Here is a 13,331-nt window from a genome sequence, read left to right as displayed (position 1 = left end):
AGAAAACTTGGGGGTCTATAGGTTATATGACTTGTCTAAATACCTACAGCAAGTTAATGGCAGAGCTGAGATTCTCCAGGCCTTCAGTATCCCAGTCTAGTTTTTGACCTCCAGACCAATGGTTCTCATGAGTTATCTGGAGCTTTTCTAAGTCCTTATGCCTCGCTTATATTCCAAACTAACAAAATTAGAATCTTACAGCAGGGGCACCCAGGTATCAGTAATTTTCTAGTTTCTAATGTGAAGCCATGGTTCAGAACAATTGTCCTAGACCAGGGTGCCCCTAATGATGAATAAAACATAGATAAGGTGTCTATAAATAAATAGGTTTTTAGGACCATCTAGCAGAACCTCTTGGTAACTGCTACAAGTTTCAGGCCATGCAAATTCTAGGCCATTCCAATTCTATTTGCTACCTATGGCCACTATTACCACCACCACCGGGTTATATAGTATTACAGAACAGAACTATGGTGGCTTCATTTTACCCAGAGTGCAACAGTTTTTCACGATCAAGACTTTTTTCTTGCTTGGAATGTTACAAATGATGTATCCAAGTCTAGCTGTAATTTGGAGCTTAAGGGGCAGTGATCATAGAACCAAGAAATTAGCTCTGAAGCTGCTGCTTTGGCCACTGTGACACCCCAATAGCTCTATCCTGTTTTCCAAGGAAAGGATTGCAGCAACACCAACTCCACCCCAAATCAATCCTCCTCTGATTCCCAGTCTTCTTGCAGGTCTCAATTTTTCTAAAGAATAGCACATTACCTAAAATCTACCACATTAGGAGGTTTAACTCATAAAAACTTACTACGAAAGTTTTTTAAATGTTTATTTGTATTAAGTGGGTAGAATGGTGCAAGAATGCATCTGGGCTCTTGTTTCCCTACCATTCACATTAGCTTGGTAAACGAAGATTAAGTAACATTAAAGGGATTGGAAGAAATTAATATATCCAGCGTGGTCAAATCCTCTAATTCACTAAAAGATGAACTGAAATTGTTGGTCCAATTCATATAAATCATGTGACAGCCTGAAGAAATTACATTCCCTTTAACTGTTCTAAACCTGTTAAAAAGGGAAGTGAACAATATTTATATTACAAGACAACAATCTTTTATTGAAACATTTTTTGTCTAAAACTATGCATAGAGAGATTAATTTCTTGTTCATAAATTAAGATAAGTCTAATATCACTATTCCAAACCAGTATTATTTACAAAAATGAACCTTTCCTTTGCTTTATCGCCAGGTTCACAGGACTAAATTTTAAACCAACTACAGTCTAGCCTTTCAAATCTTTCTGCCATCAAATGCCCAGTGACCCTTATAAGGGAGGACAGTGTTTTGACAGTAACATCATCATTCACCAGGAATGCAGAACCACAACTGAACAACAACAAAATGATCAAATCATTCCAAACAATTCCTACTTGCTTTCCAAAAGCATGCTTTGTCTAATTATCCCTTTCTATATAAGCAGGTGGGAAAGGAACTCCTTGGAGTATAGTAATGTCAATTAAATTAATCTCTTCAAAAAGTGAACATGATGGGTTAGTGTGTATATGGATGATCTACTGTGGATGACATTAGCAGATAATAAAGTAAACGTTAAACCCACAACTGGCCAGCTCAAATCGATACTTCTCATTTAATCTGGATCACATGTGCAATTCTTACCTTCTAGTTAAATACATTGCCAAAATCTTTCAAAGCAGACAGAGAATAGGCTTCTTACAAATTCAAATTAAAATGTTAAATAATAAAAATTGCGAGCTTATTATACAGTTTCTGACAGAGTCCAATATGCTGGGTGCTAAAAAGTAATTCTATGTCAGTTGCTAGTAAAAAGGTAAATCTTGTATACACATAAAAAGAAATTTACAAACTGTAGTGTCCCTGTTAAAACAAGAATATCTAGAATGGAATTTTCAGTAAGTACTTGGGATGAAGGGTAAATCAGAATAGAAGAGAAAGCAAAATCTACATAAATTAATTCCTAATTTGAGAAATCAATAAAATGTATACATAAATTGATAAATACTGTCTCCATAGGTCACTGATTCCAAGGACTGGTTAGTAGTTAGTTTCTAACTAAGTTATTCCAGGACGTTCTGATGTATGCTCTCTTCTGTGATCAGTTTGTTCTGGTAGACTCCAGCAAGCATTTGCCCTTGAAAACAGTTCCGTGGGAGAAAGCTCTGAGGCAATCACTTTCCATAAACTAACCACATAATAAGTCCGAAGATAGCAGCAATCACTGTCAGGACAAGCACCAGGATACAGATCTTCTTGCGAGATTTTCTCTGAGAAGAAAAATATGTTAAGAAGACACTCATGAAACAGGTGAAATTTTTTATTCTAAGAGTGCTTCATAAATCTGCCTCCTGGTAATTCAAAATCAACTCTATCCATGAGTGGAATATGCAGAGACCTGCCCAAAATCTTAACAGTTACCAGAGCTAGGAATTAGTGCAAGTTTTAATTCCAGGTTCCCAAATACAATTTATCAAAATAACTGTTTATACCAATACTGCTAGGCATTATGTGCAATGAAGTAAGTTATTTGTGCATGTATATATTAATAAAGGTTTTATACCTATTGTAAAATTTCATGTTCAATGTAAAAAATACAGACAAGCAGAAAGAAAACAAAATAATCACCCACAGATAAAACTGTTGACATTTTGATTATAGTTCCTCATTTGATATGCAAACTGTTATCTGATATAATTGGGATCATACTATATGATGTTTGATGTTTTTCTCACATAACATTTTAGCATAAAAATTTTGTTATTATAAACTCTTCATAAACATCTCCTTTAATTTCCACATAATATAACATTGAGTGGATATAGATAATTTACTTAATTATTCATTTGCCATTAGATACTAAAGTCATCACTCAGTTTTTAAAAGGAAACACTATTATTAAACAAATTTCTTTAAGAACATTCCCAGGTAAAATACAGCTATCCTAAGAATACAGAAAATTATTAAAATGCTATTTGTTTCTAAAAAGTCATGCAACACCCAATTGAGAAATGAGAAGGACCTCATTCACAATATTTGTACACAGATAAAGACTCAGATACGTAATAAAACCAGTTTCAATTAATATGTAAGAGAATATCACTTTCCAGAAAGTATAACGATTAGCTCCTATTTACTCATAGATAAATAATCCCCAAATGATAAATCCCTATATATTCATAGATAAACAGAAGTCAGAGTTGATTTTATGTCCATCCTCTATGGCAAAGTCAACAGAAAGTATCTGCAAAATCCTTCTTTGTACCAATTGTTACCCTAACTGAAACCCTGTATTTCAACTGTTTAGGATATAAAATTAGCCTTAAACCAAATTTAGGTATCATGTTAGCATATGGGGTTAGCTAAGTAGTTAAGAAGCTTTTATATAAGTTTATTCAAGGTTTGATGCCTTTTTGTAGATCTCTCTGCAAAGGAAAATACTAAAAACGGAACTGGCACTGCAATTATGACTACTTGTATCCAACTTAAGCCTAAGAAAAAGGCTGCAGCTGTTCTCAAGTGTCAGTGTATTCCAGCGATTTTCAACTGGTGTGCAGCAAGAATTTTTAAAAAATGCAATACCTGACCTCTTCTCCCTTAGATTGTCAAATTAAAAAATTACAACAGCCAACACAACAGTAGCGGTCTGGTATGAATGAATCAAAATTATACCTATTTTTTGTAAAAACAACAACACACCAGACAACCTAAATTATACCTATTTTATATTTTTTGGTCGGCTGCAGAGTTTTAGAGATTAGTTTATGTGTGCCATGAGATGAAAAAGGTTGAAAATCGCTGGTGTTTTCTAAGGGCCCATAAAGCTTGTAGCACAGAGTGACTTTCTCTGGTACAGTGGGGCCTTGACTTAAGAGTTTAATTCGTTCCGTGACGGAGCTCGTAACTCAAATTACTCATATGTCAAATCTTAAAGTGAACGAGTGAGACACGTGATGCTGGGCTGATGTTGTGGCGTTCACTGTGACGTTCGCTGCGCCAACTAGCGGTGGGGTATCTGAAGCTGGCTCGTAACCCGAATTTTAGCTCGCAACTCAAAGCAAAAAATCAGCCAAGAGACGGCTCGTATCTTGAAAAACTCGTTAGTCGGGACACTCGTAAGTCAAGGCCCCGCTGTACCTCCTTTTACCTGATAGTAAGCAGCTCGCTGTAACTGATCAGTGGCTCTTTCCACATGCACCTCTGAGCTTTCCACATTGGCTTCTATGCTATCTGCAAAAAAGAAGGGCAGTGGAAATTTTACCAAACTCAGATGTTTGCAAGGCAGCAAATTGAACAAACTTCTGATGTTATGGGGATCCTGGTTTCACCACCACCATTCTAACTATCCAGCCATGAAAACAAAAGTTACTAACTCCGGCCCTGGCCAGTGTGGCTCAGTTGGTTAAACATCATCCCATGTACCACCAAAAGGTCACCGGCTTGATTCTGGTCAGGGCATATGCCCAGGTTGTAGATTGGGGTGCATATGGGAGGCAACTGGTCAATGTGTGTGTCTCTCTCTCTTTCTCTCTCCTCCTCCTCCCTTTTCCTCTCTTTAAAATCAGTATTAAAAAAAAAAAAAGTTACTAACTTCGTAAGAGAATAGCCCTATTCTTTGGAAATAAACACTTAAGTATTTACAGGAAAGGGTTATAAAGTATACAACTCACCCACAAATGGTTGAGAAAAAATTATGTACACCTACGACAAGAAAAAAATTTCTAAGCTACTCTAAATTAAAATTATAGCAGCCATGGGGTACAAAAAAGAGACAGAATAGTTAACCTGTTAATAGCCATGGACCAGCTCTGACAAAAGACCGCTCACATTTGTGTATATCTATTGGAATTTAGGATTAATTTCCAGATGGCTACTTCTACATTATCTAAAAGAGAGAATAGGCAGGTGACAAAGGGCCCCAGAAGGTATTAATAATACATACCAATCAGATCACCCTGGTCATGGATCATCATAGCCAAATCTTTAAATATCTGATTGACATCCAAAATGTCAGCCTAAGGAACACAAAAACAATTAACTAACATTAGGCAACATGTTAGAGATTCATTTCCTCTACTTACCTGAAGTTAGTAACATAACTGAAGCTATTAACATAACACATGTGTTTTTTGTTGTTTTTTTTAAAATATATTTTTATTGATTTCAGAGAGGAAGGGAGAGGGAGAGAAATAGAAACATCGATGATGAGAGAGAATCATTGAGTGGCTTCCTCCTGCACATCCCCCTACTGGGGATTGAGCCCACAACCCAGGCAGGTGCCCTTGACCGGAATTGAACCAGGGACTCTTCAGTCTGCGGGCCAACTCTCTATCCACTGAGCCAAACTGGCTAGGACAACATATGTGTTTTTAAGGCTTATAAATCATATATAAAGTTCTTAGAACTGTGTAATAAGCACTTCATAGTGTTAGCTATTATGAATTATTACTTACTTGGTCCTCATGACACCCAATGAGACATGTTTATCCTCATTCTATAGAAGAGAAAATTGGGGCTCAGAGAGGTTTAATGATTTGTGTCAAGGTCTCACAACAATTGGCCAAACTGAGAATTAAAAGTTCATGATGTTTTCATTATGTTACTATACCTCCTTTATATTTAAATTAATCATTCAGCCCTAACTGGTTTGGCTCAGTGGATAGAGCGTTGGCCTGCGGTTTGAAAGGTAGCCAGGTTCAATTCCGGCCAAGGGCATGTACCTTGGTTGTGGGCACATCCCCAGTGGGAGGTGTGCAGGAGGCAGCTGATCGATGTTTCTCTCTCATCGATGTTTCTAACTCTCTATCTCTCTCCCTTCCTCTCTGTAAAATACCAATAAAATATATTTAAAAAATAAAAAATAAATCATTCAAGCCCAGCTGGTGTGGTTCAATGGTTGAGCATTGACCCAAGCACCAAGAGGTCACGGTTTGAGTCCAAGTCAGGGCACACGCCTGGGTTGCAGGCTCCATCCCCAGTAGGGGGCATGCAGGAGGCAGCCAATAGATGTTGATGTTTCTCTCTCATTGATGTTTCTATCTATCTCTCCCTCTCCCTTCCTCTCTGAAATAAATAAAAACATTTTTTTTTAAGAGTTTAAATTAATCATTCAGTAACTCTATGAAGTAAGTATCTTGGAGGATGATGAGGCTCAGAGAGATTATGTAATTTGTCTAGTCACATAGCTCCTCAGTGAGAAAACTAAGTGTTGCAGCTAGGATTACATCTCTAAAACCCATCCTCTTTTTATTGCAATACATTGCCTCTCAGAATGCTACAATAAAAACTGATACCTTGAAAGCAATGACTTCCTAATCATAACTTGACAAGAATAGTTCGTCCTATCACCCTCAATTACTTGCTAAGAGTTTGCTTTTGTTGGGACAAACTACTAGTTGCTGTGGATACAAAAGGACTTAATAGCTAAGTAGGAATTGAGGGGATCAGCACACAACAAGATAAAAAAGAAGGGCTTTTATATGGGAAATGACTAATAAATAGTATAGAACATTGTGTAGAGGAGAAAGACTGCAGGAGAGGTAGGACTTGAGTTGTGCCTTAAAGCAAAAGAGAAGCCATATAAATGGAAAGGTAACTGAGTTAAAGAGCAAATAGCCCAGTTTGGCTATAACACAGATGCAATATTGTTATTTATAATAAATATATATATCTGGTCTTTGTCCCATTCCCATCACAGAGCTCCTAAAACCTTGGAATTTCCTAAGTGATAAAAGATAAAGGTGTCTTGTTATTCATAACAAGCCTTATTCAACCACACCAAAGTTTATGTTAAAGACTTGACTTCTGGATAATCCCTACGGATGGGGGATGCTTGCCTGGGGAACCAACCTTGTGATCAGAGGTTTGGAACACTCAGCTGCACTCTGGGGCGGGGAGAGGTACTGGAGGCTGAATCAATCCCCAAAGGCCAATCATTTAATCAATCAAGCTCATGAAATGAAGCCTCCACAGAAATCCTAAACAATAGGTTCTGAGAGCTCTGGGTTGGTGAACACATGGTGTTCCTGGGAGAATGCACACCTGGAGAAAGCATGGAAACTCCACACCCTTTCCCACATACCTTGCTGGCCTCATGTATCTCTTCCATTTGGCTATTCCTGAGTTGTATTCTTCTATAATAAACCAGTAATCTAGTAAGAAACTTGTTTTCCTGAGTTCTGTGAGCCACTCTAGCAAATTAATCAAAACCAAGGAGGGGGTGATAGGAACCTCCAATTTAGAGCCTGTCAGTCAGAAGCACAGATAACAACCTGGACTTGACAATGGTATCTGAAGCGTGGGCTTGAACTCAACCTGTGGGATCTGATGCTATCTCCAGGTAGATAGTGTCAGCATTGAGTCAGGTTGCAGGACATCCAGCTGGTGTGGCAGAATTGCTTGATGTGGGGAAAAACCTACACATTTGGTGGCCAGAAGTGTAGTGTGAGAAGACAGGAGACACATAAGAGTATGTTATTTCCTACTAGTGGCCTGGTGCATGGATTCATGCACACGGAAAGGAAATTAATTAGAAGAAATATTGTAAATATCGCTATTCGCCCTTTCTCTATAAAGAAGTGTCAACCAAATTCACAATCGACAATGATAGTTCGAAACACATGTGCGATTGGCGCCAGCGAGCGCTTTCTGTGTATTGCGCAGGCGTAAGTCAACTTAGCTTTTTATAGGTATAGATTAGAACAGGGATTGTAGGATTGTATATTAGATATAGGAAATGACTGGACATGAAAATCGAGCCTGGCTAAGGAATTTGGACTTAATTCTGTTGAATGTGAAGTGCCCATTACATTCACTAGGTTACTTTGCTCAGTATGTCTCTCTCCCTGCATGATAGTATTTCTAATGTTAGAGAACCAATAGCAGGGGGGAGAAAAAGAAAGACACGATATCTTTGAAGGAAATTAAATAATCCAACTTGAGGATGAAGTATCTCATCTAAGACCAGACACTGACGGGACCCAGGGCAGTGTGTCTCAACCCTGAATGCATATTATCATCTGGGAAATTAAAAATATATATATCTATCTCTGATGCCCTGGCTGGTTAGCTCAGTTGGTGGAGCGTTGTACCAATATGCCAAGGTCGCAGGTTCAATCCCCAGCCAGGGTATATGCAAGAATCAACTAATGAATGTACAAATAAGTGGAACAACAAATCATTGTCTCTAAAGTCAAAAAATTAAAAAAAAAACACAACCCACCCCCAGGGCCTCTTGTGGATATTTGCCCATTTTTAACTTACAAAAAATAGGAGTTTCACATAGTCCAAACTAATAAATGGTGTGTGAGGGAGGAGAGCTGGGGATTTTTTTAAATAAGTCCAAGTGGTTCTAATGTGCTGTCAGGGTTCGCAACTACTGCCACAGATGAAGGTCAGGGAGGAGCAAGTGGATTATACAGCACTGATACATTAAGTCAAACAAAAAACATGACCTGGCTCTCACCTCCAGCTGCCGAATCGCCGTTTCCCTCTCCTTAATAAGTTCCAGATCCTGCTTGGTGATGGCCACCTCATCCTCCTGGCTTTGCATCTGGTTCCACTCCTCATGGCTGCAGGGAGACAAGCACTCTAGTTGATTCCTCCTCTCAAAGGTGTGCCTGAGACAGCTACAGCATCTCTTCTGCCAGCAGGGCCTCTCCGAGGATACTGCAGGCTCCAACTCCTCTGGTATCAATCAATATAAAGGCCCTGGGGCCACAATTTTCATATCCAGAGGCAAAACGCTTATAACACCAAGAAAACAAAGTCCCAGCTTTCATGGGCAAGACTGGGATGAAGCAGAATTATGAGGGATGGGACTCCTTGCTGTTTCCATTTAGGGGTACACTCTGCAATCTTGCTAGGACTTGCTAGACAAGCAAAGTAGGCAGCGATCTGAAGTCAACAAAGAATACTAGCCCATTCCCCTCCAGGACACTCTCAAAGTGCAAGCTGTGTTGGTATCTTGGGTACCAAATGGGTGGAGAAGGGAAGGCTAAATGACCTGGCAGTCCAACAGAAAAACATCTCCTGGTTTTCAGAAATCTTAAGATTTTGCTTTGAGCCCTAGCTGGTTTGGCTCGGTGGATAGAGCATCAGCCTGCAGACAGAAGAGTCCCGGGTTTGATTCTGGTCAAGGGCACATACCCAGGTTGTGGGCTCGATCCCCAGTAGGGGGCGTGCAGGAGGCAGCCAATCAATGATTCTCTCTCATTGATGTTTCTCTCTCTCTTCCTCTCCCTTCCTCCCTGAAATCAATAAAAAAATATTTTTTAAAAAAGATCATGCTTTGAGTTAAATACCTCTTAACAGAAAACTAAAGTAAAAAATTAGTGAAATGTGGTAACTCTTTTTTTCTTGGTACCATATTTGAAAGAATGGCATGTGATACATTATATTAAATATGCAACACTTTGAAAATCCAGTATTAAGCATTTGTTTTCACCAGTATGTATAAATCATACATTGTCCTTACATTAAGAAAAAAAATTCCTCCATGTGTTGGAGATACAAAGCTGAATAATACAGCACCCCTATCTCAAGGTTAGGGAAGGGAGATAGGTATCTATCTATGACAAAACATTTTAAGTTTTGAACTAATAGTACAAATACATTTCTATGGAATTACAGTAAACACTCAATGTTGATAGGTTCTGTGACTTTAAAATGACATATAATGAAACCAATTTTACCATAGGCTAATGGATATAAACAAAAATTAAGTTCCTATGGCATCTCGCCAAGGCTATAAGAAAATAAAGTTGGGGTGGGGGTGGCCAGGGAGTGGTCAATGGCGGAAAAAGGAGACTTACGTAATACTTTAAACAATAAAGAATTTAAATTAAAAACAACAACAACAGCCGAAACCGGTTTGGCTCAGTGGATAGAGCGTCGGCTTGCGGACTGAAGGGTCCCAGGTTCGATTCCGGTCAAGGGCATGTACCTGGGTTGCGGGCACATCCCCCAGTGGGAGATGTGCAGGAGGCAGCTGATCGATGTTCCTCTCTCATCGATGTTTCTAACTCTCTATCTCTCTCCCTTCCTCTCTGTAAAAAATCAATAAAATATATTTAAAAAAAAAAAAAAAAAAAAAACAACAACAACAAAAAACAGAAAAAAAACAAAGTTGAACAAAACGGTGTTGGAGGACCTACTGTAGTTGATTCAGTGTGAACAAGTTAAGAAAAGGGAAACTGAGTTGCCTCCATTTTAGAGATGAGTAAACAGAGACCTAATAACTTTGAAGAATTAAGTGAGAAAATGATAAATCTCAATTAAAGATAAAATGATTTAGAACTTTAATCTGTAGATTTGTGGCTTCATACTTATTCCTAATGAGCCAGGTTCTCTCCTCAAGATATAGACATCAGGGAGGGTTCCTGATATTTTTTATTCACCTTGATATTACTCCTTAAATAATTCAAAGATCTTTGGGAATCCCGTGTTTTGACATTGTTTTATTTGGTGGATTATAAATCAACCTCCTCTGGTTTCTCTTTATTTTTCCTTGGTTTTTTTCACTGAGTTTTAAAGTTAAAAGTATAAAGAATAGAATCCCATCTCAAGTAGCCAGCAGGTGTCTGAATAATTCCTTTACCTGTCAAACGAGACGAGCTGCTCCTCTCTTTGCCTCTCTTCCGCCTAGAAAGCAGAGGGCATTATTGCTGCTGTTATCCAGAAACATGTCACAGACACACAAAACAATAGCTTTCTTTAGCTAACGTGTCAAGAAGCAACAGCCCTTGGCTCCAACAGGATCTACAAGATGGCACAGGGCTCTGGCAATCTGTCTTGACTAGAAAATGGGCGAGAAAGAAAAACTGCATTCCAGTTTGTGCTCAGAACTGAAAGCATACTGAACACGATGAGAGAACATGGGCAGGAGAGAGGCTTGAAAATAATGAGCCCTGGCCAGCTTTGCTCAGTGGTTAGTGTGTTGGCCCATAGCCTGAAGGGTCTCAGGTTCCATTCCAGTCAAGGCCATGAACCTGGGTTGCAAGAAGGATCTCTGGCCCTGGTCAGGGTGTGTGCGGGAGGCAACCAATCGATGTTTCTCTCTCTGTCTCTCTCTCTAAAAAGTCAATGGAAAAATATCCTCAGATGAGGATTAACAACAACAACAAAAATTGAAGTTTATCCTCAGTAAATGTACTCAGTGCTCTGCTTACTTCTACAGGTTCTCACTTTCTCTTAGATTTTGACCTTAATATTCCCATGGCTCTTAGGTACTTTTGAGAAGTTGGGTTGATAAAATCTAGTATTTGTTAATTCTTTTCAAGGAGAAAGCTAGTCCAAATAACCTACCGTACTATATTCCAAGAAACAGATTCATTCTTTCTTTTTTTTTGTTTTTAACAAAAGACCAATATAATAAAAAAGAAAATTGTACATAATCCTGTCACTTTTTAAAACCTTTGTTAACATTCCTTTCTAGTCTTTGACCATATGCACACATTATTTTTTTTACACAGGTTTTACTAATCTGGCATTTTGCAGCAGTTAATGTCTATATTTATTATTTGGGGAAATAGAAACAAAGGGTAATGGTCAGGGGGGAAAACTTAGGAAAGAACATCCTGAAATTTGCAAAGGTCTTTGGGGAATAAACTTACCGAAAGTCGAGATCCAGCTCTTGCTCTGGCAATACTCTCCTTTTCCTTTTCAGACACCTTTCTCTGCACCGCCTGGAAATTGTTCAAGGCTGCAGAGAAGTCATTCATGAGGCGTTCCTTCTGAAGTCTCTGCTGGCGCTAAGGAAATTAAATGAAAACTTAAAACTTCATACTAATCTCAAACCATTTGGTTTCATACCCACTCAAAGCAGTATATTATACCTCCTAAAGATTTCCTACTGGGAAAATTACTATGAAATAGGATCTTCCTTAAATTAATAAATTTGCTCATTGCTAACTCAAATTCCTGGTTAATACCATAGGCCACGTCAGAATGAAAATATTCATTCTGACAACCCTGGGAACTGGGTGTCATTTACCTTGTAAGGCGATCTCAGAAGGAACTGCAGTTCAGAATTTTGGGTCCCTGAATAATCAAAAGCCAAATAAACGCCTTTGAACTCAGAATGGACCCAGGGGTTGGTTTTTATGAAAGTGTTAAAACTGTATTCATACCGAAACCGGTTTGGCTCAGTGGATAGAGCGTCGGCCTGCGGACTGAAGGGTCCCAGGTTCGATTCCGGTCAAGGGCATGTGCCTGGGTTGCGGGCACATCCCCAGTGGGAGATGTGCAGGAGGCGGCTGATCGATGTTTCTCTCTCATCGATGTTTCTAACTCTCTATCTCTCTCCCTTCCTTTCTGTAAAAAATCAATAAAATATATATTTAAAAAAAACAACTGTATTCATCTATGCTGAGCTCACAGCTTCCCTGAAAACCCTAGGGTCATTTTCCTTTACTATGGTGAGGTTTTAAATCTGAAAACTAGTTTGTACAAATATAGGCTACCTTAACTAAGCGTATCGATTCTATGGCTCAAAAAACACATAGTGGGCCGAAACTGGTTTGGCTCAGTGGATAGAGCGTCGGCCTGCGGACTGAAGGGTCCCAGGTTCGATTCTGGTCAAGGGCATGTACCTGGGTTGCGGGCATATCCCCAGTAGGAGATGTGCAGGAGGCAGCTGATCGATGTTTCTCTCTCATCGATGTTTCTAACTCTCTATCTCTCTCCCTTCCTCTCTGTAAAAAATCAATAAAATATATTTAAAAAAAACAAAACAAAACACATAGTGAGAGCACTTGCTGTGTGCTGAGAACTTAAAACTTCACCCCTGATCTCAACAACTTACCATGTATTTATAGGTAAAGGATGTACACATACAAGTAACAAATCATTATAAATAACTGCTATATCCAGTCAGTACTATAGGAGTTTAGAGGCAGGTATAATCAGTAAGAACTCAAGGAGTCAAAAGGGCCTCAAGAGGAGGGGTCACTGAAGAAAGAGTAAGGCGTGAGAGAAGGGGCTGGCTAGGCAAAGCCAGGCAGGAGGACAGTGTGAGCAAAGGCACCGTGGTAGGAATCTGAAGAGGACCTATAAGGCTGGAAGCAAAGATTTTTTTCACGACAATAGCTAAACGGTGAAATTGGAAAGGGAGGAAAGGGGCTGACCACAGCAGGTTTTAAGTGCCAAGCTAATAATTTTGGGACTTAATCTCTAAAGAACAAAGATTTCTGAGTAGGAAACATAATGGGTACAAAATGGTAACTTACAAAATTAGTCTGTGATATTGTACAAGATAAAACAGAAAAAAAGAAACAAGCCAAAAAGATTACTGCAAT

General features: G+C 38.9%; 1 protein-coding gene across 2 annotated transcripts in view; it reads right to left on the bottom strand.

Annotated features, from left to right (window-relative positions):
• Nucleotides 1-818: 818 nt before the first annotated feature.
• STX12 (syntaxin 12) overlaps nt 819-13,331 on the bottom strand; it is a 33,139-nt gene continuing 20,626 nt past the window's right edge. Inside the window, exons 4-9 of one of the 2 annotated variants that reach the window (XM_036349486.1) lie at nt 11,649-11,786; nt 10,634-10,677; nt 8,501-8,606; nt 4,979-5,051; nt 4,184-4,266; nt 819-2,306 (exon numbers count right to left, since the gene is read on the bottom strand). In XM_036349486.1, the coding sequence (XP_036205379.1) occupies nt 2,211-2,306; nt 4,184-4,266; nt 4,979-5,051; nt 8,501-8,606; nt 10,634-10,677; nt 11,649-11,786 (540 nt within the window). In that variant the 3' untranslated portion in view covers nt 819-2,210. The remainder of the gene's footprint in view (nt 2,307-4,183; nt 4,267-4,978; nt 5,052-8,500; nt 8,607-10,633; nt 10,678-11,648; nt 11,787-13,331) is intronic. The other variant, XM_036349485.1, reaches the window with a different exon arrangement.

Source organism: Myotis myotis, unplaced genomic scaffold, assembly GCF_014108235.1.
Source record: "Myotis myotis isolate mMyoMyo1 unplaced genomic scaffold, mMyoMyo1.p scaffold_m19_p_2, whole genome shotgun sequence".
Classification (NCBI taxonomy): Eukaryota; Metazoa; Chordata; class Mammalia; order Chiroptera; family Vespertilionidae; genus Myotis; species Myotis myotis.
The sequence above is the reverse complement of the archived record's forward strand: the minus strand, read 5'-3'. Positions and strand labels throughout refer to the sequence as shown.